This window comes from Rhea pennata, chromosome 8, assembly GCF_028389875.1.
Source record: "Rhea pennata isolate bPtePen1 chromosome 8, bPtePen1.pri, whole genome shotgun sequence".
NCBI lineage: Eukaryota > Metazoa > Chordata > Aves > Rheiformes > Rheidae > Rhea > Rhea pennata.
In genome coordinates, this window is record NC_084670.1 from 19,008,791 (window position 1) to 19,035,044 (window position 26,254).

Here is a 26,254-nt window from a genome sequence, read left to right on the forward strand (position 1 = left end):
TACCTTCCTTATTGTGGACCTCAAAACTAGCTGGTCTTGTAGTACAAGTTATTACTGATGCAGTGTGTGTACAGATGCATTGAGTCATAGCCCAGAGCTGTTCCTGATTTAAACAACTCAGGTTTGATGTATTTTATTCTTTTATATACCTGATACTACTGCTCAATGAAAGACTTCTGTGTTCTGTAAATGACTAAAATGAACACATGGGGGAGAAATCTGAACAGCTCTTTAGCCTCAAGAGCAGTTAGAGGAAGGATTTTCCTTTGAATGTAGAAATAAAGAACAAAGATGAAAATGTAAGATGTGATATGTAATGGCTGATGGAAAGCTGCTGCTGTTGAAAGAGGGAGACAGATGCCTTTCAGTGGTGTGATTAGAGTAGCTATTTAGGTGCTAATGACACTTTCTGAAAAAATTGCACACCATAATCAAAAGTAGGCTATCAGATTTTTGAGTAAAAGCAGGACAACTTAAGAATAGAATAAGTAATGCTTAATCTAATGAATGCATGAACAGTAACTTGGTAAACTTCAGAGCAATGTCAGAATTTGGGGGGTTTTACTGTAATGGGGAAGGGGAAGCTTCACTCTGATTTTAGTGTTTGGAACTCCGTGAAGAGCTAAGAAGGTGGGCAAGGACTGAAACTTCTGCGATATTTGGCAAAGGTCCTGCCTAGCTAACACACTCCAAAAGGCAGCATCTCTGCCATTCCTAAGTACCTATGTATTCTCTTCTGGCACAGCAATACTGTACTGGCTAAAGACAAATCACCATAGTTGGTTTTTGTAGTAATTTTTAAATAATCCAAAACAGTTGGGAGGGGGAAAATGTTGTCAAAGTCTTTAAAACAAAGGTGATGCACAGTGGCAGAAGATACTGTTGTGCACATGCTCAAACCTGAAAAGTACTGTGTCAAAATATACTTTTATGTTAAAACTTAACTTTATTAGTTGTTGCAGGGTTTCTGTGAGGTGACTGGCAGAAGTACTTGAGGAAGGTAATATCTAGCTGTTGCTGTATGCTAGACTAGATTTGTAACACTCTGTAAAGGTGTGTGTTTTTTTTTTTTTCCCTCTCAGGTTAGATGTATAATGAAGATCTTGGAACAAGTGGCTGCATAAACTTGCTGAAGATGTCTGTTCCAAACCAACAGCGTTCTATTATTGTTAACCCTCCTCCACCTGAATATATAAATAACAAAAGTAGTGGTTGTCAAACAAACCAACTTCAGTACTTGCAGAGAGTGGTCATGAAAGCCATGTGGAGACACAACTTTTCCTGGCCATTTCATCTTCCTGTAGATGCAGCAGCACTAAATCTTCCTGTAAGAACAATTCTGGTATTGTATTGAAGTAGGGGTATCTAAAATACTAGAAGACTAGTGAATTACTGCTGGTAAAAGAAACTCTTCAGATCATGGAAGACTGCTTTGCACATGAACTGCTTGTGTTCATCCAAGGACTTTGTTATGCTCACGTTATTTTTTTCTAATCACTAGAAGGATATAAAAGTAGTAGCCAGATAATGATTTAATCCCAGAAAACTAAATGGACAGTACAGATTTTGCTCGTTTGTATTAATGACTCCTGAGGAAAGCTAAGCATTATCTGGATAGATTTTTTTATGTGTTATTTCCAAGTATATTTACTTCCCTCCACCCCAAAAAGTATCAGTACTTTAAAGTCAACAGGCATGTCATAGAATCACAGAATAGTCAGGTTTGGAAGAGATCTCTGCAGCCATCCTCTGGCCAGATTATCTCCAATACATTGACCTCAGGGGTATGGGCCAAGCATGTTGTGCCTTTCTGCTTCCCTCTATAGATCTAATGATTATAGGCAGAGTTCAAGAAAACTGCTTTCTCTGGTTCATTTCAAATGCTGCATCTTTGTTTTTTTGCTTTCTGATCTAAGATTGTTATACCTAAGTATCTATAAAGAACCAGTAAGAGTGCTTAGATGTAGGAAGCACAAGAATTTCTCACTTCTCCCTTAGGTGTTGCCAGAGGTTAATATTCTGCCTCTACTTCTTTCCATCTCTCTGCTGGTTTATTCATTATAACTAATCTTTAAAAGACTAGTTTTCTACCTTATTATTCTTTTAATGGGAGGGGGCCAATTCTATCGGTGGCAAATGCTTTGTGATGGAAAAGCAGACTTGGTTGATCCTAAGGTGAACAGGCAAACCTGGATCTGGTTTGATACACAGAAGTAATTAAACTTGTAATCAGCTTTTTTTATTTCAAAACACTTTGGACATCTTGGTCTGAAGTTTCTAGAGGAATTGCATGCCTCTGCAAAAACAGGAAAGAACAAGAAGGTATCACAGTGATAGAACATCCTTCTAGAAAATACAAGGTTCTTACACACTTGAATCTTGTTCCTGCTCAGTATTGCTTTGTTAATTTATTTTACAATTTAATTGTGACAAAGTGCGAGAGTATAACTTCATAACATACTCCTGTACAAACATAATGTCTCATGACAAACTGTCTTAATTAGGTATTGTCAAATTTCAGTTTGATTACCCCAGCTTTCTCAGTTAAATGGTAATGGAAAAAAACAGTAATTTATGGAGTGGTATTTCAAATAATGTGGAAGATGCTGCTTTGGGTACAGGAGTAGAAAGGTGTTAAACATGGTATATTTCCTTTAATTCCTTTTTCCAGCCTAAGTAAGCCTATTAGTTTTGTGGAAATTCTGGGAAAACTAATTCTACCAAATCACTGGTGCTTTTTAGACTAGAGAGAACTCTCTGGACCTGTTTCTCATGACAAGCTTACTTGGTTGGGCTCTCCAAAAGCCCTGCCAAGTCACTGTCGTCTTGTATCTCCCTCTCATCCCCTTTCTTGTAATGAGCTGTCACTTAAGGTTAATATTAAAGGTCATTCAGTCAGAGTAGTGGCAACAATTGCACCTAGCCTCAGGCCAGTTCTGTCTCTTTGGATTTCTGAGGCAGCCATTTAAGTTGCTAAAAGTATGTATTTTAGTTTTAGCCTCTTGCAATCAACAAAAACTTCTGGCTTCATGGCAAGGAGAGTACATCTCTCTACTTCTGCTTCTCCCTTCCAGATGTTAGATGCAGAATGGACAGACTTGACTGACAACTGTATTTAAGTTCTCCTGCTGGTGTTTTGATTGAAATCAAACATTCTACACTGATGTTTAGTTTAATTTCACTAAAACAGATTCCTTTTTTTAGGACAGCTTCTGAAGGCTTATAATTAATTGGTATTAACTTCATAAAACTACTATGTGTATGCAAACTTATTAGTGGCGATATTCATGTTCTGATTATTAAACTCACTATCAGGAATGAGTAGTGTCCTGATTCTGTCTTTAACCAATGCTGCTAAGATAATACAATAGTTCATTATGCTTTTCAACCATCTTACTGCCTCATTATTAGATACATAACCTGGTAGATGAAGCATTAAATCAGCATGTGGGGGAACTTGGCTTTTTTTCCCCATATTTGTCAATGACTGAGTGACTCTTTAGTGCTCTCACCTTGTCCTGTTCTGTAAGATGGAGTTTTAAATCAGGTAACCGCTCTGAGTTTAGCAAGACAGAAGTACATACGCTTTTCATAACCATTACTGTCAGCATAGCTTTGGATCATATTGCAAAATTCTTTGGGGCTTTGAAAATTCTGTTGGAGAATGTTGTAAGAAAGGGCTAGGAGAAAATGCAAAATAGAGTTTCTGAATGCTTGCTTTTATGGTACCTATGACTAGAGGAAAACTTTTCAGTGTAATAAAATATTCCTTCCAACATAAGATAGTTCTCATCCCTTGCAATTTAATAAGTTTAAATAACTACATCTGTAAGCATCTTCATGTCCAAGTATTAGTACTGCAGTTCTTGTATTATTAACACTCTTTCAAAACTACAGGATTATTACACTATCATAAAGAAACCCATGGACTTGAGCACAATTAAAAAGCGTCTGGAACACAATTACTATGCAAAAGCTGCAGAATGCATTGAAGACTTTAAAACTATGTTCTTGAACTGCTATATATATAACAAGGTATGTGAAACAACAGTACCCTCTTACCAGTAACCAATTATATTGAACAATACAGGCAAGCAGTTACTGTAACTAACTAGCACATAAACAGTCAATGTTCTTAAAGATACTCATTTTCAAAAATTTCAAAAAAAAAAAAATGGAGGGGGTGTTGGTTGCTAGAACTGACAGAAGGTACACATGCAAGTCTGAGCCTACTGTTCAGCAAATGAATGCATAGGCTTTTCTGCCTAAAGATTCTGCCTGAAAAATCTCTAGGTTTGTTGTGCAGCTTATAAACTTGTACAGCAGTTACACTGTGCTGTTCAAGGCCTGCTATTATGAATCCTGCTCTGTTCCTCCAATAAGTTGCATAGACTAATCTAACTTGAAATAAGCTGCTCTCTGTGCTTGGATGCTTTTTGTTGGCTGTGTTTTAGCACTTTGAGCTTTAACATTTTTCTTCAGAACATGAGAATGAATAAGTTCTGCCGTCTTTCCTTTACTGTGACGAAATACGTGGATATGTGAAGAAGCAGGATTCTGCAAGTGGAAAAGTGGTCTATTCTTCTGGTTACAGAGCTACTTATAATTGAATGAGTGTGGGTGGAGGAGGTCTTAGGTCCTCCTGTGATACTGGTGGCTTGTTTTAATTGTCAGAGTGGGAGTCTACAGATTGGTTAGCTGAAAAAGTAAGATTTGCAATTACAGCTTTTTCTTATACTCGAACATTACTGACTATTTTGCAGCCAGGTGATGACATTGTGTTTATGGCACAAGAACTAGAAAAAGTGTTTTCACAGAAAATAGCACAAATGCCACCGGAAGAAAGAATAGTGATCCTCAACAAAGGGAAGAGAAAAGGAAAGAAGGCAGAAGGTAAGGACTAAATTATATGCTGAATTGCCTATATATACACACACACACAAATATATAAAAAAACTAAAAGCCGAGGACAGAATTCCCCACAGCTTGCTGCAGCTTAACCTTGGAATAGGCAAGATGCTCTCACAAGACTGTGTCTCCCAGAACATATTGGACAAGCAAAAACACTGCTACAATGCTTTAGGTTCACTGCAGCTGTAATATTTCTACAGGTGCTGTCCAAATATTCTTTCTTTCTCCTTATAAATGAACTTAACTAAGATTTTGGGGGGGGGGGGGAAACAGAACTAACAATTTCATTAATAGTGTTACAGCATAGTTCCACGAGCAAACTTCTGGTGAAATGTAGCTTTTGCCTATAAGAAGGAATATTCAGTGAGACTCCTCAGACTTATGAGGGAATAAGCTTCAAGCTACATTAGGAAGACTAGTTACAAGGGGCCAGGATATTAGCTTCCACCTGTTACTCATCATGGACCTCTATGCTTTTTTTTTATTGCTTTCATAACTTGTTTCACTACCCTGAAAATAGTTTCACTTCTACAAAGTCTCTAATTGTCTCTAATCAAACTATTATCACATTACTTCAGAAACATCTGATTTGTCAACACTGGCAGACAAATACATTTCTGTTGATGGAGATACATCAGAAAGCAAATAATTAATAAAAGGCAGCAGGGTACAGAAGTGTTGCAGTAAAGTCTGTATGAGAAGCATTGATCTCAGCTAGCTCAATTCTTACTGCTTCACTTTACAGAAGCTCTTATATAGCTAGGCAACTCTTTTAGGTCTCCTGATGACTTTGTTGCCTTCACCTTACTATTCTTTGCGACATGATTGTCCTTGTTGATATCTTGAAGAAAGGTTTATTTAGAAGCTAGTATAGTTTGACAGACCTCTAACTTCCTCCTCCGTGTATATTTGAGGAGCAGCACTCTCTTTCAAAATGATCTGGTAGATCATGCCATTTATAGACAGGCATAGGAAAAACATTTGGATAACTTGATTCTTCCATACACTTCTTTGATGGAGGGGGTAGAAGGAAGAGGATGCTCAGCTGGTTTCCTGCTCTGACTAGTATACTTTAAAGTGAGGCTACTAGTAAAATATCAAACATTTCATTGCTTTGGCAGAATGTTGATTGAACAGAGAGGTAACTCCCAACAAGGAATTACCTTGTTGAAATGTTGGAAGCTGAACTAACTTCTAGTTCTTGAGTGATTACATCCATTTGAGATGCACTCATAACACAATCTTGCTGGTATTAAAGCTGTGTAAGTCCACTTATTTCCTTTGTATGAACAAACATGCAACTTGTACACACTTTGAAATGTGTTAGTATTCCCTATTGGATTTGATAGCGGCGTACGCTGCTGTGATCTAAGAAATACTTCTTGTTTTGTAGACTTCAGCTTTATAAGTAGATTTGCACATACAGTCTGTTTCCCTGAAACCAACAACTGATCTTCATTTTGGAAAATGTCCTGTTGTTGCTTAGGATTATATAGTATCAGCTAATAGGCCTGAATATTTATGAGAAATAAACAGGATGATTAAAGCACTGGAGAAGATCTTGAGAGCTAACCCACCTCCTTGCTCAAAGGAACAGTCATATACAGAAAAACATTGGTCTAAATTGTTCTTAAATCAGAGAATGAGTTCTGTAATACTTCTAAGCAAGATATGCAGGACTACCTAAGCTGCCTTAAATTTTAAACTGTGCTCAGACTCAAATGTTCTTACTGCAGCTTGAACCTACTGCTGCTTGGCCCTTTTAAAGTATCTGTAGAGAACGACTTTTTCTCTTCTTGGCAAAAACCCTTTTCAGCTTGCATAGTGTAGCATGATGCATCTCTGATCTTCTTGCAGAGTTATTCAAAAGGCTCCTTGAAGCAGAGCATCTGTAACTTAGCACAGTGCTCTAGCTGACACCCTAACAGTGTTGAGTAGATAGGAGTAGAGCATATAGAACTGTCTTATTGTATGCAATACTCCTGTATTTGTTACTTGTTTAGTTTGGGGAGCAGGAAAAGAGGTTCTGTTGACAATTGTTCATTGCTCACCTGATTGTGAAATAAACTGATTGCAATATTTAGAATATAAATGGAAATTTTGTTTTAAAATCATTAGCAGAAATTGAGCTGCCCAACCCTGGGACCTCTTCAACTAAACAAAACACAGTTCAGAAACAAGTTGAAAGCAGTGAGCAGCCTCCAGTGATGACTCAAGAACTGCAGCAGGTTACAGTAGCTCCTTTGTCTACAGCTCACCTGACTGCTTTAATGCCAGCTGCAGTCCCTACAACAAAAGTAAGTTACCTCATAGCAACAAAGGTATTGAGATTATTGTTCCAGGCACTAACAGCAAAACTATAGGAGCCAAGTATATACATTTTCAAAACTTACACTGTGATGGTAAGAAATCTGCTTAGGTTATCTGCTAAATAACTGGGACAATACTACTAATTCTACTGAGGAAGCAGAGTTTGTGTTGATCACTTGGTGATAAGCCATAAAAATATGGCTAAGCGTTGTTTGCAAAGAAACAAAGTGAATTTGAAGATGGTCATTCTTGAAGTGTACTTCTACAGGCTTCACCCAGATGTAGAAATTGCCCTTTCCTTGAGGGTTAGACAATAGTTCTAATAGTAAAATAAAGCTCTCTAAGGTCTATTTATGTTCTCAATGTCAGTCAAATGCTTGGTTGCCAAAAATAGTATGCTTGCTTAAACACTAAGTAGTCTAGAAAGGTGTTTGTAGTGCTCAAATTCTGGTAACTATCTGTAATCTGAATTATACATGACTGTTTTGACCTGATAGTTCTACAATGGTTTAATTTTGTTTGCACTATTGCAATTAGGAATAGGCACATGCTAGTCTCTTCCAGTGAATGCTTTCTCTTTAATGAAGAGTGAAGCATTAATGAAAACATGTTTTATCTATTCCAAATATCACCAAAACTAAAAAGAACTAAAAGATAAGACTTTATTCACAAAGTCTGCAACTAGGCTTAGAAACTAAGTTGCAGTTACTTTTTCTGCTTTTTCCCTAATAGTAACCTTGTGTCAACTTATAACCTGTCAACTTCCTGGAATCTTCTCATGGCTTAAACTGACCATAGCCTGACCTAGAGTACACTCTGTTCTTGCCTTTATAAGTCAATGCCAAGTTTAGTTTTAAATGTAATGCTCTAGGTTTTCAGTCTAAACTTGCGAAATCTGGACTTTGATAACTGTAGAACTTATAGCACTTAGTTTCAAAGCTGACTGTTCCGGATACCTGTATTCTAAATAACTGCAAAATCATCTTCTAGGCTAAAAAAGGTGTGAAAAGGAAGGCTGACACTACAACTCCTACTACTTCAATATTCACAGCAAGCAGTGAATCTTCTGCAACATTTAATGAAAGAAAAACTGTTAAAACTTGCAGAGGAGAAAATGAATGTATGATACCAAATAAGCTGCTGAAGAAGGTCTTGCCAGATTCTGAAGAGTCACCTGAAATTCTTAAAAAAGTTCAGTTATCAGAACAGCTAAAACATTGTAAGGAGATTCTTAAAGAAATGTTTTCAAAGAAGCATGCAGCATATGCATGGCCTTTTGTAAAACCTGTGGATGTTGCATCCTTCTCCCCTGGTGAGAACCAAGGGACCACTAAATGCCCTATAGACCTGGGAACCATTAAAGTAAGTATGCTTTGCAGGGAACTGAGATGTGCGCATGTTTGCTTCAATAACTTGTATTGAGTGGATTTTAATGTTGTTAGCTGAAAGTGTCATGAAAGCTGCTTCTCTTTTGAAAGAGAAAACAGGTATGGAAACTACATACACTCATAGCTTTACTGAAGTTCTAAGTCACAGCTTACTGAAGAAAATCTTTTAAGCCTCACTGTGACTATGTGTATAGTGGCTAATCTATCTGAACATGTTAATAAAAGCACTAACAGGGATTACCTTCCTGCAATGAAGCACTTCAAGCAAGCTGCTAACAAAACATGCTAAATAGCACTGTGCAGGTAAACTGAAAGATACTGTTCCATTTTTTAAAAAAGGGCAATTCTGCAATTGCGACTTCTGCTTCAGTCAGAATCATGTTATCCTTGGTGAAATGCTCTAGAATCTGAAACATCAAATACTCACAAGCCACCTTTCACCTCTCTTGTAAGAGGCACCTTTCTAGATCAAGATATTAGTGGCCAATTCTTTGCAAACAGCGGGCACATCTGTCTAATGTTAAATTACTTAACCAAATTAAGACCTAATCTTGCAGGGGGAGTTGAATTTTGATAGTCTATTCATTAGCTTGAAAATTGGCTTGCACATTATAAAGAGCCCTCCCGACTTTCAGCCAATTATTTTGACTTCAGAATAGTTATGGAAAAGGCTTTGTATGAGCATGCTTAGAATTAAAGTGGCTAGCACATAATCAAATACAATCACCTGAAGCTTTTTGTCTTGATTTGAAAGCTGAAAAGTAGTACTATAAAGTCCTTACAGCAAGTATAGTTAAACTGTTCAAAAGGGGAAACTCTAGTACTTTAATAAAGAGACATTGGTGGAAGGAGAAGCAGCAAGTCTCTGACAGCTCTTCTGTTTTCTATGCAGAGGCAAGCTACTTCTAATCCTGGATGTTCATTCTTGTTCCTTTTCTATTGCTGGTTCACAGTGATATGCTCTAGCTCTGAAGTTAGAAATGCTAAATGCACATTCATTTTCTTTTCTCATAGAAGAAAATGGATAACTCTGAATATAAAGATACACAAGAATTTGCCACAGATGTTAGATTAATGTTCATGAGCTGCTACAAACATAATTCTCCAGACCATGAAGTAGTTGCTATGGCAAGAAAGCTTCAGGTGAGTTATCATGCAGGTCTGACTGAAAACAGGTAGGAGATTCTCTTATGGTGATACACCCTGATACAGCATCTATTGATGTTACAATTACTATGTTGCTGTGTAGTTCTAGAAAACAAGCAGCAGCTTCATAATATTCTCAAACCTGAAAAAAAGGGCTACTCTCTCCACTTGACATTCCTGAACTCTTCCTATCTCTTAGGATGTTTTTGAGATGCATTTTGCCAAAATTCCTGATGAACCTGTTGCAAGTGTTCCTCTGTCACAGCCCACAAGAGAAGTGACAAAGACTTATTCCAGTGAGAGCAGTAGTGATGAATCTTCTGAAGCAAAATCATCTGAAGACTCTGAAAATGAAAGAACAATGTGCCTTGCAAAGCTTCAGGAGCAAGTAAGCAATAATACTCAGACATGCATGACAACTGTAATCTGTCTCTGACAGTGCTACTTGCAATTCTCTATTTAAGGCTTAGCATCAAAGGTCATAATTTTTTTTAAAAAAAACACAATCTTCTGGATTTTTAACATAGCTTTTGTTCCTGTTTGGATGCATCTCCAAACAACATCTAAAAGTGAATGTTCTCTTGGCAAATACAAACTGTCTATCTACTGGCTTAAAGATGGGGGGGGGGAGGGAAGTTTCTCTGAAGATGTCCAGTTGGTATTTGTTGCCTTCCCTTAAAGATAAGATTGCATTTGGATTCTTCACACAACTCAAATGCAGAAGAGGTGGAAAGGTGAGGTGAGCAAGATTTTTCTTGCTTATTCTAAAGCTGAGTGAATCATGGGTCTGGTACCTCCTGCCTAACTTTTCCCCAAGAGGTTCAAACTTTTTTAAAGCAAAAGCAAAATTACATTGACATAGGATAACAGCAGCCAGATACTTCATACGATGTCTAGTGACATGGGCTTCTAATAATGCTATTTGCTTTAAATGGTTGAAGAGCTCCATTATGTTCAGTCTTTCAAAGAACACTAGTTTTATTGAGTAATCCTGGGTTCATTTTCATAAAAGCAAGTCATTAAATTCTACATTAGAAAACTCGATATGAAGTAAAACGTAAGGAATTTCATGCTAATGCTGATAGTATGGCTGTGCTTTGCTGGCTAATAGTAGGATGAGACTTGATTCTGTTCGACCATAATGCTTTAACTTATGTATTTAATGTGGCAGGAAACTTACACTTGTTCTGCAAGTCAAATGAAGAATAGTTCAGTTTTCAGTATTTGTCAGAGTAGTACATGTATCATGAATACAGACTTGCAAAACAAATAAAATCCTACAAGATGGCCTTAGCAACAGCTAAGCAAAAGCATTTTAATGTGGTTGAATTGGAATCTTTACTGTCCCCTTTTCTTTTAACTTCTATGGAGTTTAAACAAATTTGTTAGCTTTTTCTCCAAAGTTGTATAAGTCTCTCCCAACTAGCCATTTCATGTCACAATATCTTGGACTTACGTGCTGAAGATGTAAAAGTCTCCCTAGCCTGGCTCAGTAATTTTGTTAGAGGTGTAACCTAATAAAATACTATGCTTGCCAGATGCCTGAAATAAGAGAAGCTTGCTGGACACTCCTACAGTGATTTTCAGCATTTTAACCTTCACAGGATGCTAGAAGACAACTGTTAGAAATGCCTGCTTAAAACAAGCAGCCTTGCATCTTCTGAAGACCTAATCTCTGTGATTAATCTATATGACAGTAAGATGCCTGGAAAACAAACATCCTATTAATAATTATTAAGATGCCACAAATATTCCATGATATCGAAGACCAGTTCATTGTTCATGTTGCCCTGCCTATGACTCAGGGTTTTTTGTTGTTGCTTTCAACAGCTTAAAGCTGTGCACCAGCAGTTGCGGGCTTTGACCAGAACATCCCTACCTAGACTGAAAAAGAAAAAAGAGAAGGCTAAAAGAGAAAAAAGGAGGAACAAAGAAAAAGCTAAGATAAAAAGAATGATTCAAAAGAAGAAAAATCTAAAACACAAATCTAAGAAAAAGCTGTCTTTAAACATGTAAGTGTGAGGGACTCATGTGGGTGTCAGATTACTTTAAATTGCTGTTACCACAGTAAACTTTTTTTCTTACAGTCAATCAAAGAAAACCATGAAGCATGTCTTGTTGGCACATAAGTCAGAAGATGGTGCCAAGCCAATGAGTTATGATGAAAAAAGGCAGTTGAGTTTGGACATAAATAAACTCCCTGGAGATAAGCTTGGGAAAGTAGTCCATATAATACAGTCAAGAGAACCTTCACTGAGGCACTCTAATCCTGATGAAATAGAAATAGACTTTGAAACTTTACAGGCCTCAACACTCAGAGAACTAGAGAAATATGTGGCAACTTGTTTGAGGAAGAGACCGAGAAAGCAGCATGGTATGTATGTAGCATAAATGATGCTTAAACATAAACTTGCTCTGTTTGGCTCTAAGTGTTAACTTCTATTCCACGTGCAGCTAAAAAAACAAAGTCAAAAGAACAACTTAACTCTGAGAAGAAACAAGAACTAGAGAAGAGACTACTGGATGTCAATGGTCAGCTAAACCCAAAGAAGCAAAACTTCAAATGTAATGTGACTCTTACTTTTATTAATTTGCAATACAAATATCTTAAAATGTGATTATTTTGGGCCTGTTTTCTGGTATCCATGTGGGGAATTTCTCCTCAGTATATTTGAGGTATTAAGCTCCCATTGCTGGTCTTCAGACTGCTTGCATGTTAAATCAGCTGGTGAATGAAGCAGCAACTTCATTCGGTTACTTGTCTTGCCTCAGACCTTTCCTTATTCTTGCATCTAATCCTTTATTATGTCTTGCCTTATATTACAGAAATGACAGAGCTATCATTTCTTTTTTATAATGGGAGTGATGAAGTTTGGCATTCTGTATCTGATAGCCAATAGTTAGAAGAGACTTCAAACCCAGTTGAAGAATGACACTAATCACTAATCGTATCTGGATTAGATAGTCAAAACCTGGCTAGGTGCTTTCAAATGCTGCTTCCTCCCCCCCCCCCCCCCCAACATCCCTCACTATGGACTGAATGCATCTACCATAGATATTTGCTGGCACAAGTTTAGCAATACCTGACACCTCTATACCTTTTAACATATTATCAGTTTACTAATTCATAAGATTATCAGTTTGTTTTAATAGCTTAAGTGACATGATAACTTTAGGAAGCTTTGGAAACTGAACACTACTTCCCTTTTGCTGACATAAACATAGCACAATCTAAACTGTCCCCATAGTCCATATATTTGGTTTGCAATTCACTTCCTGTGGCATGAGATCAAAGAGTAACGAACTCTAGTCATACTTGGTTAGCTACTAGCCTCACTACTGCTTTTATGCTACAGACAAGTCTGCATCAGTGACAGAACTGCTGTGTTGCTCTAGGCTTAAGAAACTGCACTAAACAACTCGGTTGTCCAGGCTTCTCAACAGCAAAAACAGGAGTTCAATACATGCTTGACTAAATCTATACTTACTGATAGCTCTGTCATTTATGGACTGAGAACAGATTAGTGCAGTTGATACTACTGTTACAGGTTGATAATCATTAAACTAGTGAGTGCCACTATCGCCCTTTATTGGCTATCTAATAAGCTCCATGTTAAACAAGTTGTCTGAAATGACAGAAGCAGCCCTGCAAGATGTGGGCTTGCACCAAGCTCAGGCAAATCTGTCTGGTGTACATGGTGGCTGGAAAACACTCTAGAAAGCTGCAAAAAGTAGCTAAAGCAATTGCTAAGAATATGTTGTGGGAGAAGAAGCAGGCTAGGGAATCTTTACAACCTTTCTTGCAAACAAGAAGGCATGTTTAAGCAATTTGTGTCCAGGGAAACAGCTATACTTGTAGCTTTTCATTTTCAAAACTTCATTGGAGCAACACATTTTAAAAATATGTTTTTGACTGCAGAATCACTTTAAATTCTAAGTTAAGTCAACCCTGCAGAGGCGAAATGGTCAGATGGTGGGGAGGTGGCAGAAGATGACATCCTACATTACATATGGCTAAGGAAAGAGGAGAGTTGGCTATATCTGGACTTCAGCATGCGAGTCTGGAAGCAGCAAAAAGCAGAGAAACAATTTCTTAACAGCTGGAAGACTGCTGGTAAAAACTAGTAAAAACTGTGCTTGACCTGGTCTGAAGGCAAGTCAGATTCTAATTTGCCTTAGGACTGTGCATGTGAATTCCTCTTTGGATATTTCACTTATACAGCCATCTTGCAGTTGGTAGATCTTCCTTCTCTATGAGGGTCTCAAACTGTTAAATGGATAGTGGGCAGGGACATGGCAGAGGTCTAGGAGCCATATGACAGCGCAGCCCTTACAGGGTAGACCTAGTCTTTCATGTTAAGACTGCTCAACTGCTGAGTATTACGAATTTTTCCTTTTCATCTTATAGTTGAAAATAATGCTGAGCCTAGTATTGGACCAAGCCGACTGAGTGACAGCAGCAACAGCAGCAGCTCCTCGGACTCTGGCAGCAGTACCAGCAGTACTTCTAGCTCCTCGGAGAGTAGCGACTCTGAATCGGGTTAGATAACTTCCTTTCATGGCTGTGCAGGCAAAATGTCTTCTGACTTATTATGCCTGCTTGTTCCAAATGCTTATCAAGAATTTCTGTCATCCTTCTAGGCTTGATTCATGTTGAAGGCCTAATTTCAGTGCTGTTAAATGTCTTGAAAATGAGTAAAAATTTAATTGTGAAACATCTGCTTTAATTTATTTACAAGCAACTTTAGGAAAAACTTGCCAGTAAGAGGTCTGCGCATCTAATCTGGAGATTTGGCTACCAACTTACAGCTTATCTATGATTTAATGATTTTTTTTTAAAAAAAAAAAAAGCTTTTTTTTTTTGTTTTTTTTAATAATCTGGTCTGCAATGTGAAGGGAGCCTTAAACTATTAAATAGATTTTTTTTCTGAAAAAAATCATCAGGAATGTTTTAGATAAAATTCCTTTAAAAATAGTTGAGACTTATATATATCCAAAATCCTAGGCTGACTCCATGGGATTCTAGAAGTTATAATTCAGATAGTGGAAAAGAATGTTTGACAGGATGCTACAGATGGCTGTAACCCTTGTGGGAAAGGTTTTGACCCTAAGACTGGGAATGAGTGTCAACAGCATTGACTGTAGGCCCAAACTCTGCCCTGGGAAGAAAGGCTGCTTAAGGTGTGTCAAACTTGTCTAAAGGATACTACAGTCTAGATAACCAAAAAGATGTTTCTCAGCCCAGAATCTTTTAGCTTTCTGGGACAGGATATGTCTGCCGAATGTGAGGGCTACAATTATAGATATGTCTGAGGTAACACTGTAAGGTAAGATGAATCCTATGGTTAGCCATTTGAAGCACAGGGAAGCAAAGATCTTGATCCTGCAGGAATCTGCAAATGGCCTCTTTGTATATTCTGGGAGCACTTTTCTATGTAGGTCAGGCTAAAGAAGTCAAAGTGTTCAGGATAAGAATGTTCCTTTCTGAGATCTAGCTCTCTAGGTATAACTGCAACTTGCACATTATGTGTGTAAATAATGCAACATATGTGGATGCTGTTTTCCCTCTTCCTGCCCACCTTGCTTTATTTGCAGTTACGGAAACACACACAAAACAGAATGGAACCAGACAGAACTGTCCAATTTCTATGGAACAAGCTAAGGTAAACTGATTAGAATGGATATAACTTTAGTTAGGGCAGAAGAGTTATCTGTTGCTTCTAATGCTATTGTATTTAACAAAAGTTGTTTTATTAATAATGTAGTTTGAACACTGCTTGTGCTGTGACTTCCATGGAGATGTAAAGTTTGCTGCTTGTTCAAAGTAGCCTGTGTAGCTGTATTAGATAGTAATAGACTAGGAGAACTCCTGAGGTTCTCTTACCACTTTCAGGTATCCTGGCAGTTCAGTGTGCAGTGTTCAAAATGCTACTGAGTCACTTTTTCTATAACTATGGTATTATTATGAGCAACAGCAAAGTCTTATGTAGAAAGTGTTTAATGCCTCTAAGGTCAAATTGCTCTATTCCTGTGAACACAGTGGGTGTTAATCTTTTTTCAGGGTTATCTCTGCCTCTTACCTTTTCCCTTAAAGTTAGCATGGATGGAGAGACTTCAGATTTCAAAGCAAGATCGCAGCAAGACCTTCATTCTTCTTTCAGTAAACTAATTTCAATTTAAATGAAAAAGTATCAAAACTTTACCTTGATAGAGGAAACCAGGTTGTAAGTTTAACTTGCTAACTCTGTTCAGCAGTTCCTTCTGCATCTTTATAAACAAAAGCTGAGGAGAACTACACAAGATGCAGTTGTGCCAAAAAGCTCAGCATCTGCAATGACAGAATAAAGACACAAACTTGAGAAAACAAGATACTGGAGTTAAGCTTCAGCTTGGTCAGTTATAACAATCTGTCATAAGTAGCAAAAATACTTCAGAACAAAATGCAGTGTGAGGTTCTGATTGAATTCTGTATATATCAGGTAGCACATTTTACCTTGTGGGTTTTTTGTCTAGTCATCTAAACTCTAACACTAGATCAGTCTTGCAAGCATATACAATCTCTATAGTGGAAATAGTGGTTGAGTAGGGGGACAGGATCAAGTGACTATTAGAAATCTGACTAAATTACTGAAATTTCTTTCTAGAGAATACCATTGTCTTTACAGAGGACATACTGCAATGCTGTTTCAGAAGCACAGCCTTCATCTGCTCTTACTAGCAGCTTGAAAAATCGAGGATCATCTGAAATACAGCAGCCATCTCCCAATGTACTACAGAGGCTTAAGCCTTTACAGAGTGGATCATTTAAAGCATCAGAAAAAAATACCCAGTCTCCCTCAGGTAAAATCATTATGGCAAGGAACATAGCTTATTTTTTAGTGAACTTTGAGGAAAGGCTGGGAGAACTAATCTTGATATTGCCCAAGAAGGTTGAGTCTTTGGAGTTTATCTAGTTAGTAATGTTGAAATCTCTTGCAGAGTGTACACTATAAAGGGTGTGACTTTAAATATGAAACTGTTAAGATTGGCTGGGATTTCAGATTACTGGGGCACTTGTCATGGAGCAGAGTAGTATTAAAACAGTGCTGTTTATGCTCACTCAGTAAAGGGAGGTGGCAACTGGAGATGAGATGGAGAATATCTCAATGAACCTAGGGCTACAGGAAATGCTGAACACCCTAGGGCTGGAGTTAGATGTTTAAACCCACTACCTACCCCTCAAGCCCATGTCCAAAACACCTGTTACCTGAATTTAAGGCTTGGTACCACAAACCTTCTGATTTGCTCAGTATTACCTAGACATGCATCAAATACAAGTTGCTTAGAATCATGATCAAGAAGTAGCTAGTCTTATTTCTCTCTTCTCCCTTTCATCTCTAAAGGTCTAATAACTTTATATACTTTGGAGTTCTTGGTAGAAGACAGCTTGAGCTGGTAGCTGATTCTCTATCTGAGAAACTAATTAAGAACTAATTAAAAATAAGTCTCCTAGTAGAGCTAAGATGCAAATCTTTATCTAGTTAATCTTCAGTTTTAAACATTGACCTAATTTTGAGATGTTGTAAGATTGCCTTGTGTCTGATAGTCATAAATCTCCCCCTCTTTTCTTTCCTCAGGTATAATCACAGCTTTATCTGCTCTGCATGATGCTCCAGTCCAGCAAATGCCTCAGAGTACAAGGACAAATCAGCCTTTTGTCACACCATTTAGTCGTGCTGTTCCAGAGGTGAACACATTTGTCTACAATGGATTCATCTCCAAGTAGCTTTTTTCCCCAATATGTACTTGCCCCTTTAAATATGATTTGATACGATATTGTAGCACTCTTGGCTTAAGGCTGAAACAATGAAGGTCACTTCAGATTTACAGCAAATAACTCATTTAAAACCCCACTGACAAAATGATTCTTACTGCCTGTTAAAAGAGCATGAATTCAACTCCTGTTTGCCATAGCACAAGAGGGAAGAGTTTGGCTGATGAACGTATCGCATTTTACACTGCATTATAAATGCTTTTCTCACTTCGGTGCTTAGATTCCTGTAACCCTTGCAGAAATATAGGTCAGAAGCTCACCCTGTAAACCAGCAGTTGTGCAAAAGGGTAATGGGCAACTTGCATGTTTTTGTTCTCTAGAAATACTACTATATCTTAAGCTCAGCAATACAGTGAAAATTCTAGAGGCTAGAATTAAGTGTGGTGCTCACTTGCTGTTCCTAAAGCACAAAAACTAAAGCTGTTGGGGCACAGATAGGAGATCACGAAGTATTTACCCACAGTCCATTTCTCTATCAAGCTGTTCTTATAGTATGCTGGTTAGAAGGGTCTCTGTGCTAGACTTGAAATTGAAACAGACGTTACTGAGACAGCATATCTTCTATCCTGGGATGTATAGCTGCCTTTCTAGGCTTTATTTAAAAAACAGTCCTTCAGCCATGACTTGATAGTCTTTATTTTGGGTAGAAACCACCTCTTCTCCTAGCTCTGAGTGTAAGAATGTATCCTTTGGAACAGAAGAAGAGGAACTTCTACCCATTTCCACATACATTCCAAGGTAGCAAGTCACACACATCATTTGTGCATCACTTGTGAGACTTGTGCAATCTCTTCCCCAGTTTAAGGGCTGCTCTACTACATAATCTTCTCCAGGAAAAAAAGGTACTATTGGACTATGGTAACTTAGGTGTTCTTCACTGAACCATAAGCCAGAGTGAGGCAACTGGCTTTACAACAGTCAGAGACAAATTCTATTATGTTGCACTGTGTAAGGGTTAAAGAGCTGATTAGTTTCTCTCTCCATCACCTTCAACACTTGATATCTCGGAGCAATTCATGTTCTAATTCTGGAGTGTAAATGTATGAACTTGCTTTGGCTATCATAAACATGAATGAAATCAAATTCTTCTCTGTTTATATAAGCTAGAACTGCAACAATTAACTGCTTTAAGTCTTTAATACCTCTACTGTATAATAGGAACTGACAAATTAAGTATTCTAGAGTATATTCTGAAATCTAATTTCCTTTCTAGGTGTCTGATACAACTTCCCAGGCTGATACTACTCCTTGGACTGACCAAGCTGAGAAAACAGTAATAAACCCAGATGAGTCAAGTAAACATCAAAACAATGATAGTGAGAGAACCACTGACTCAAAATCCATAAGTCAAGAACAAAGTATGTACTGTCACAATAAAAAGTGTAACTGAGATCAGGGGTATAAAGTTAAAATGTATATGTGAACCCTGCCTTAAAGAAATAAAACGTTGAATGCTTGTACGTTAATTAATTTGCAAAATAACGTGTAGAGAAACACTTTTTCCCTTGCTCTTTCCTCCTTTTTTTTTTCTTGACTATCTACTGCTCTTAAATATAAAGCTAAGTTAATACTTTATTCATTTTCTGTGTTTAGAATATATAGAGCCAATGCTGCTTTTTTTTTTTTTTTAATTAAGGACCTAACTTCCTGAGTTTAGCACTAAGAATAAGCACTTCAGTCTTCCAGGAAGCTTGAGAGAACTAATGCTCTAATCTGTTATGTAGAACTTGGCTGGGCTTTAAGATGTTTTATGCTGGAGCTCTACAGAAAATGTTTTATGCTGAAGCTCCATAGCACTCTTCTCCCATGGAGCTTATTTTGTGTGTATTGAGTTACCACCTCTGGTTCTTGGAGGTGACAAGGATCTGCCGGAGTAAAGGAATGTCAGCTCTTCATCACAGAACAAATTGATAAAATTCATTGATCTTGTGATAACAAAGGAAAGGGGTAGTGGCTAAGGTACTATAATACTATGCTTCCCTGTAATATTGTGGTACTTCAGCAAGTCACCATGCATAAAGTTCCCCTCTAAAAGCAGCTTGCAGGAAACTTGAATGCAATACTTAGAGCAGCCCAGATACTGGAGTAATTTACACAGAGAAGGCAGATTTGAAACAGGTTCCCTGAAAGCTATGTTCCATACAGGGATGCATCAGACTTCATGCATGTTTCAAGCTAAAGACTTTTAAGATGGAGATTTATCATCCATGGTGCTCATGGCCTACTCATCTCTAGAGGGGAATAACCAAGTGTTACCAGAGAGTGCTGCTCTTTCCTCCTTTTAGCCTTACCTCTCCAAACGACCTGCATATGGTTGAAGAGGAGATGATGTAACAGGCTTCTGAAAAGTTGATTAAACTTAAAGGCATAGCCTTATCACCTAACTCTCTAAGTATTGCCAATGAATAATACTGGGCACTTAAGAGTTGTATTAAATCAACTCTGAAAAGTGGGACTTAGCTCTCTACTGTTTCTATTTAATAGTTGTATGCTCTTAACACACCTATTCATACATATTGCTGATTGCTCTTTTTAGGCTTGTAGCAGCTGGAGCTGGTACCTATTTTCCATGGACTTGGCAACTGATCTTCTCTAACAATGTTTTGGGGCCTTCTAGAATTTGCAGTTCCTGACCTACGTATCAGACAACTAACTGCATCAGGATCTTGGTGTTGTCTGAACATGTTAAAGGACTTGGGAAATTAGTAGGAAGTCAATCTGTTTAATGTTTATAGGGGAAAATATAGCTAAATTTACTGGAAAAGCTTCTTTCTATACCTGTTTACTGTTTAGTCTCTATTCCTCCTGATTTTCTATTTCTAATCTTCATTTAAGCTGCACTGTCCTGCTATGTTTTCCCCCTCTCTCCTTTTCAATTATGCCTCTGCTGAGAACAGTAGGGGGGCTCCTACTTCTAATATGGGAACTATGTAATGATGACTCTTTGCCTTCGAGTAACTGAACTTCAGCATTATGTGTAACGCTGTTCTGTGAGTGTAGTTATCTGCCCCCTTCCACAACACAGTGGTGCTTGTTTCTGTAATGATACATGCCCCAGCTGTACTCTTCCTAGGAGGGTCCTTCAATCATCAGCTCCTCCTCCTGTGGAAAATGAAGAAAAAAGTGCAGTATGCTTAGTATTATATATACCTATTTAGACCAAATGAGGGGACCTTTAGTTTGGTCTGGATATTAAATCCTTTGAAATTTGTAAAGAATCCTACTGTCTCGGGCATTTTCATGAAGTCACCTACATCTCTAAAAACAAGAGCTTTTTGATATTTGCACTTGTAATACCTCTGATACTGTGGGTAAAGGCTTGGTGCTGCGTATCACTGAACTTAGTATTGGCTGGTTAAGAAGCTTAACTTGTGTAATAAATTGTAATCGCAATCTTTCTCTCAGATTAAGAAATAGGATATTTCAGTAAAAGCATTTGGAAAGGCTGCTATTACTATCAGCAACCCCAAGCCACTGTTTTTAAGCTCATGGCTGCAAATTCTCTTGTCACAAAGCCTCTAGGTTTTTGTGTTATATCTAGATCTTTAGATAAATGTGACTATAAATCTAGATTTGCTTCAGGTGAATCTTCACAGGTATAACAGGTTTTGAGGTTGCTGTGCCAGGTTTCTTATCAGTTGCCCATAAGAGGATAAATGATCAGGGAAAAGAAAGATGTCTATGGTATTGAGACAACCACCTTAATACACATTTCTGATAACAGAAGTTGACCAGAATGGATATATTTTGCTTAACCTGGACCAGGAATCTATGAAGATAATGAAGATAACAGGTTGTGAAACCATCACCAATTGGACTATAGAAGTCTTCCATCCTATTTTACTTTTTTGCGTGGTAAAAAAAAAAAAAAAAAAAAAAAAAAGTTCTCCTGCTCACTTGTAATTAAATTGTCTCAGAGACGACTGTGCAGGATGCAGAGACAGGTGACATTCTTGCCTTGAGTTTTGGAGGCTGTGGGTCGTCTTGTAAATCCTACTTAAAACAAGCTTAAGAGTTTGAAATGTTGTTTTTAGCATTCTGGATTCAAATATCTAAACTTTTTCATTTTCTTATTACTTTTACTTGGAAGACAGACAAAACATAAAATCAAACTGCAAGAGGATTACTGTTATGATACAAAGTAATGTGTGTGTTATGTTTACAGCTGGTTCTAAAATAATGGCTTTTCCAGATATGTCTGGACTTTCAGCTTAGAAAGGCATTATACCAAAGTAACACGTAACGCACAAAATGCAATATGTAGCTATTGCTAACTGTGTGCTATTTTAGCAAATTCCTAATTTTGCGGAAGTCTATTTTCAGGCCTACCCTAATGACTAGCAAAATGCACCTGTCCTTGCATTTGAAAAGCTGTGGGGTTTTGCTGTTCTTTTCTTGTGTGTGTTTTGTTTTGTTGTCTTTTTTTGTTTTGTTTTTGCCTTAAAAGGCTTAGTAAAGGCGCATTTCATATGGAATAGTAAGGCCCTCGTGAAGAAACACAGCATATCAGAACTGTTTATCTGAATTTAGTATTATCAAAATAACAGTTCCAGTTTGCCTACGTAAATGGCTTTCTTCTTCCCCTTCTAATAAATGGACCACAGCACAAAGTATTTATGCATCCTGTAAGCTAATAGAAATGTAGTGATGAGCTTTCACTGGCTGACCTACTTGTTTAAAAAAGTGGAAATAGGCAGACTAGAAAGCTTTAGGCAAAAGGAGTTTATCTGATGAGTGGGAGATTACTAAGTAATGCTTGAATCAAAATGGAAGCGTGCTGGGAAGCAGACAGGAGGGGAGTAACCGACAAGGTGCTGCAGTGGAAGACTGTCTGCCAAAATGATTTGGACATTTTTCAGGGAGCCCTCCTAGAACTGGGAGTTATCTAGAGTTATCTAGAGTTGTTTAACTTACCAATTCCTTTACCCACTCCAAAACTGAAAGAAGGAAAGAAGCTCTTCAGTTCAACTTAAGCTAGGAAAAGTGCCTGTGTTTGGGAATATTTATGCCATTCAAAAAAAAAAAAAAGTAATGTAAATCCTTAAACTAATTTCTAGAATGACTAAATTCATCACTTCAGTTTGAGGTAACAGTCCATAAAAATCAACACATAATGGAAAATACTTTTTTTTTTTTTTCCTCTTTTCTTCCATCAGGTCATTCTGACAGACCTAATGATGGTAAAACAACACTGGAGCCAAAATCCCAAGCTCTTTCTAAAAAGGTAAGAATTGCCCAAGCCCTGCTTGAGGAGGAGAATCTGGATATATGCCCACTAGCATCAAAAGTTCCCTGCCATGGGCGGTTCTCTACAAATCCTATCTCTTATGACTTAAACCTGATAGGTCTTTGGCATTGTTGTAACCCGTACAGCTTTCTCTCTCACTTGTAAACAAACGTATATCTCTGAGCTCTATTTCTGAAGGTAAACGCTATGCAGGATTAACTTAAAATTAGTATCTCCGTGTTGTCATTAATGTTGCTTCTCTGATCTAATTTTCGTATTTAAACTATTAGTGCACCTTTCTATACTTTTAATTTTCAAGTTAGTTGTACATCTAACCCTTTATCTCGCTGATCCAGTAACAAAAATAATGGATAGCATGTCCTTATGGAGTAGTGGTCACATACAATCTCGGGTGCTGTTGAAAAACCTGTACTGAAAAAGCACCACATGCTTTTCCTGTGACCTCACCACTATGACTGGAGGGGCCACTTCAAAGTTCTTTTTATGAAAGATTTTGTATGTGATCTGGATTAAAGCGCTTCTAGAACTTTTTTAAGGCATTCAGATTTCAGAAAGCTATTAACTTGAATTCAACTCCAAAAATATGTTTCACATTCAGGATGGTCAACCCGGAATACTGCAACACATGCAAATAATATCGGCTCTTGAGGTTTTGTTTGAAATCTTCCCTCTCCTAAAGGAGCCAAGGTGTACTCGAAGACATCGTACATCAGCATTCCTCCTTCAGTGCAACTTACTAGAGATAATGATGCAACTTGTGCTTAAAAACTGTAAAAGAAACAGCGCCAGTGCTTTTCCTCTTCACTAACACATAACCAGTGTGTTGTCAATTCTAGGCAGCTGTCAAAGAGAACCAAAAAATGGTTCTCCTGACTTCTTTTCTTTTTTTATGGCCAGATAATTGCCCTTTGCTCTCTTTTGTCTTCTATAAATATTTCTCTGCAAGCCCCTAGATGGTAATGATTCATTGGGGGATGAGACTACTATTTGTTAAGAAAACCTCTCCATCATTCTCTACTGTAAGAGAAGCATCTATAGAACAAGTCTTTAGAGATGTTTGCCGGAAGTTTGTAAAGTCTAACTCAAATAACTAATTGAAGCAGTGGAGGATGAACACAAAACATCACTGGCTAAGGAAGTACTAGAAACTTAAATTCCTTGCAAGATACATACACTTGATTGCAATGTAAGTTTTGTGTAGCACACATCCTGTGTGTGTTGAATGGAGCATAGGGAGCCTTATCTTTCTGCAGTGCAAAAACTGTATGCATGTACCTCTTGCAGAGGGGAATTATCATGAATCAACATATAAAATGGCACCACACTGAGTACTATGTGCTGATCTATGTGCAGAATTCTCTTCAGGTGCAAATGTTTGTTATCATGAAAAAAAGAATCAATTTTTCCAAATTGATTAAATTGAAGTTAATCCATTTAACGATTTTTAATTTCTTAATAAAGAATTTATACTTCTTTTCAAAGGGGCCATGAAGGGGCGGGATTGGGAACTACGGCAGTGAAAGCTTTTGAGGCACAAAAAGAAGACTGCAAGAGCAAACAACTGCCAGAAGCTCAACAACACTCTCTTGTACAAGACCGTAACTTGGCTAGAAAAATGGAACAAGAACGTAGGAGGAGAGAGGCAGTAAGTTGCTAGCTTTCCAGCTAATTTTGTTTCATTTTTAATAGAGGAGAAAAAAACATGCTAGCTCAGGTCCTTATTTTGAAGAACTATTATAAACAACAGAACTATGCTAACTGAAAAGTTAGTCCAGAAAATGAAAGAGGTCTTCAAGCGGTGCAACATGAAAAGCAATCTACTTGGTCCCATTACTCCCATTAGCTTAGAATAACTGTGTGGTAAAATCAAATTTAAAAGTGGTGTTCCTGGTCTCTGAATAACTTCAAACCTTAAGTCTTGCAAGCTGTCCATCTTCTCTTATGTATTGCATGTTAACAGAAGTACTACTCATATTGTCCTTTTAAAACTGGGCCTTTTTAAAAGTATCTTATTGGTTTTATTAGTATCAGTAAAGAATAGTCTTTACACATTTCCCAGATTCGTGTGTTTGTTTTTTAATTCATAACATTGTAAAACCGAATGCAAGAAGTGCAGTGTGATAAAGGTCACACTGGATTCAAGTAAGATTTCCTGAAGCTTTCATTCTGTTCAGCTAGTTTCACAGAGGACTTAAACAACATGCATATGCAAGTTTGTAGTGACAGAGGAAGTTCTGGGGAAGGAGTGTGTGGTTTTTTTTTTTTTTTTTTTTTTGATCTAAATAGTCTCTATATATGATCTATACGGTATTCGTTATATCTGACTGCTCTAAAAATATATTAACTTGCTTTCTTACAGATGACTTGTACAATTGATATGAATTTGCAGAGTGATATTATGGCAACTTTTGAAGAAAATCTTGAATGAAAGCAGTGCTTCATGCAGAACTTTGACACTACTACAAACTGCTCAACTTTGAAAATATACTGGTTATGCTTAAACACTAATACCACTTTAAAGGAGTGTGTAAGTTGCTTTAAGATGCTTAATATTAAAAGCTTATTGATACTTGAAGGATCTGTTGCTTGTTTATAATAAGAGATTAATTTGTTGCTAAGCTTACTTTTTCTTGATTACTGTTTTATATATTAAATACTTACATTTTCTCATATATCTTTTTAATTTAAAACTTGTTTTGAAATCAATTATTTTTCAGATATACTTGAGAAACTCTTATATTGGAACATAGTTGATTCTTGGCTTTGACTTTTAAGTTATAATATACTAAATATGCACATATAAAACTACTCTAAACCAAGGTCTCATCAGTTACGTGATCATTATTAAAATCGTTGTTTTCCTTCAACATACTTGTACAAAATCTGGACTGCAACAGAAGACCTTTATAATTTCTGTAGGGTCTATACATTATTTGTAATCAGAAAACAACACTTCTGGAACTCTGATTTCCACAACAAATCCACTTCATTTGCAAACTCTGTTTGCCTGTCCTTTAAGACATAGGCACGTTGATCTTCTTTGTAATGCTCTTTGTTAATGTAACATGTGGCTAAGTGTGCATGCATGTCTGTCAGATTTTTCTAATTATCTATAGAAAGCAGTTAACTAAAATAACCTGTTCTTGACTCAAGTTTGAGAGGATATATGATCAATGAAAGACTTGAATGTTGGGATACCTGCCTGAAGCAGAAACGGGGTGTAAGAGATCTCTATTCTTGTTGATTACACGCAGCTCTCTCATATTAAGTATAGGAATAAGAAATATCTTTATAGAATTAATATCAAAATAAAATATGCATTATACAAATGTTGGTTGGAAAGGGACTCCTGGGCATGATCTAGTTGAACCTCCCACCTAACTCTTTTCCCCATGGTCCTTCCACTGTTTCCCAGGGTTGCCTGTTCCATTTCTGCAC

General features: G+C 37.3%; 1 protein-coding gene across 1 annotated transcript; it reads left to right on the forward strand.

Moving 5' to 3' along the window:
• The first annotated feature begins 1,135 nt into the window (after positions 1 to 1,135).
• Positions 1,136 to 25,244, forward strand: BRDT (bromodomain testis associated). The gene is made up of 20 exons (XM_062581635.1): positions 1,136 to 1,327; positions 3,898 to 4,035; positions 4,764 to 4,893; positions 7,033 to 7,208; positions 8,212 to 8,583; positions 9,624 to 9,752; positions 9,955 to 10,143; positions 11,586 to 11,767; positions 11,843 to 12,129; positions 12,210 to 12,320; positions 14,164 to 14,295; positions 14,522 to 14,531; positions 15,367 to 15,418; positions 16,400 to 16,595; positions 17,372 to 17,481; positions 18,782 to 18,926; positions 22,725 to 22,792; positions 23,714 to 23,772; positions 24,299 to 24,461; positions 25,176 to 25,244. Exons 1-20 carry the CDS (start codon positions 1,136 to 1,138, stop codon positions 25,242 to 25,244), a joined length of 2,910 nt encoding a protein of 969 aa, XP_062437619.1.
• Positions 25,245 to 26,254: the final 1,010 nt, after the last annotated feature.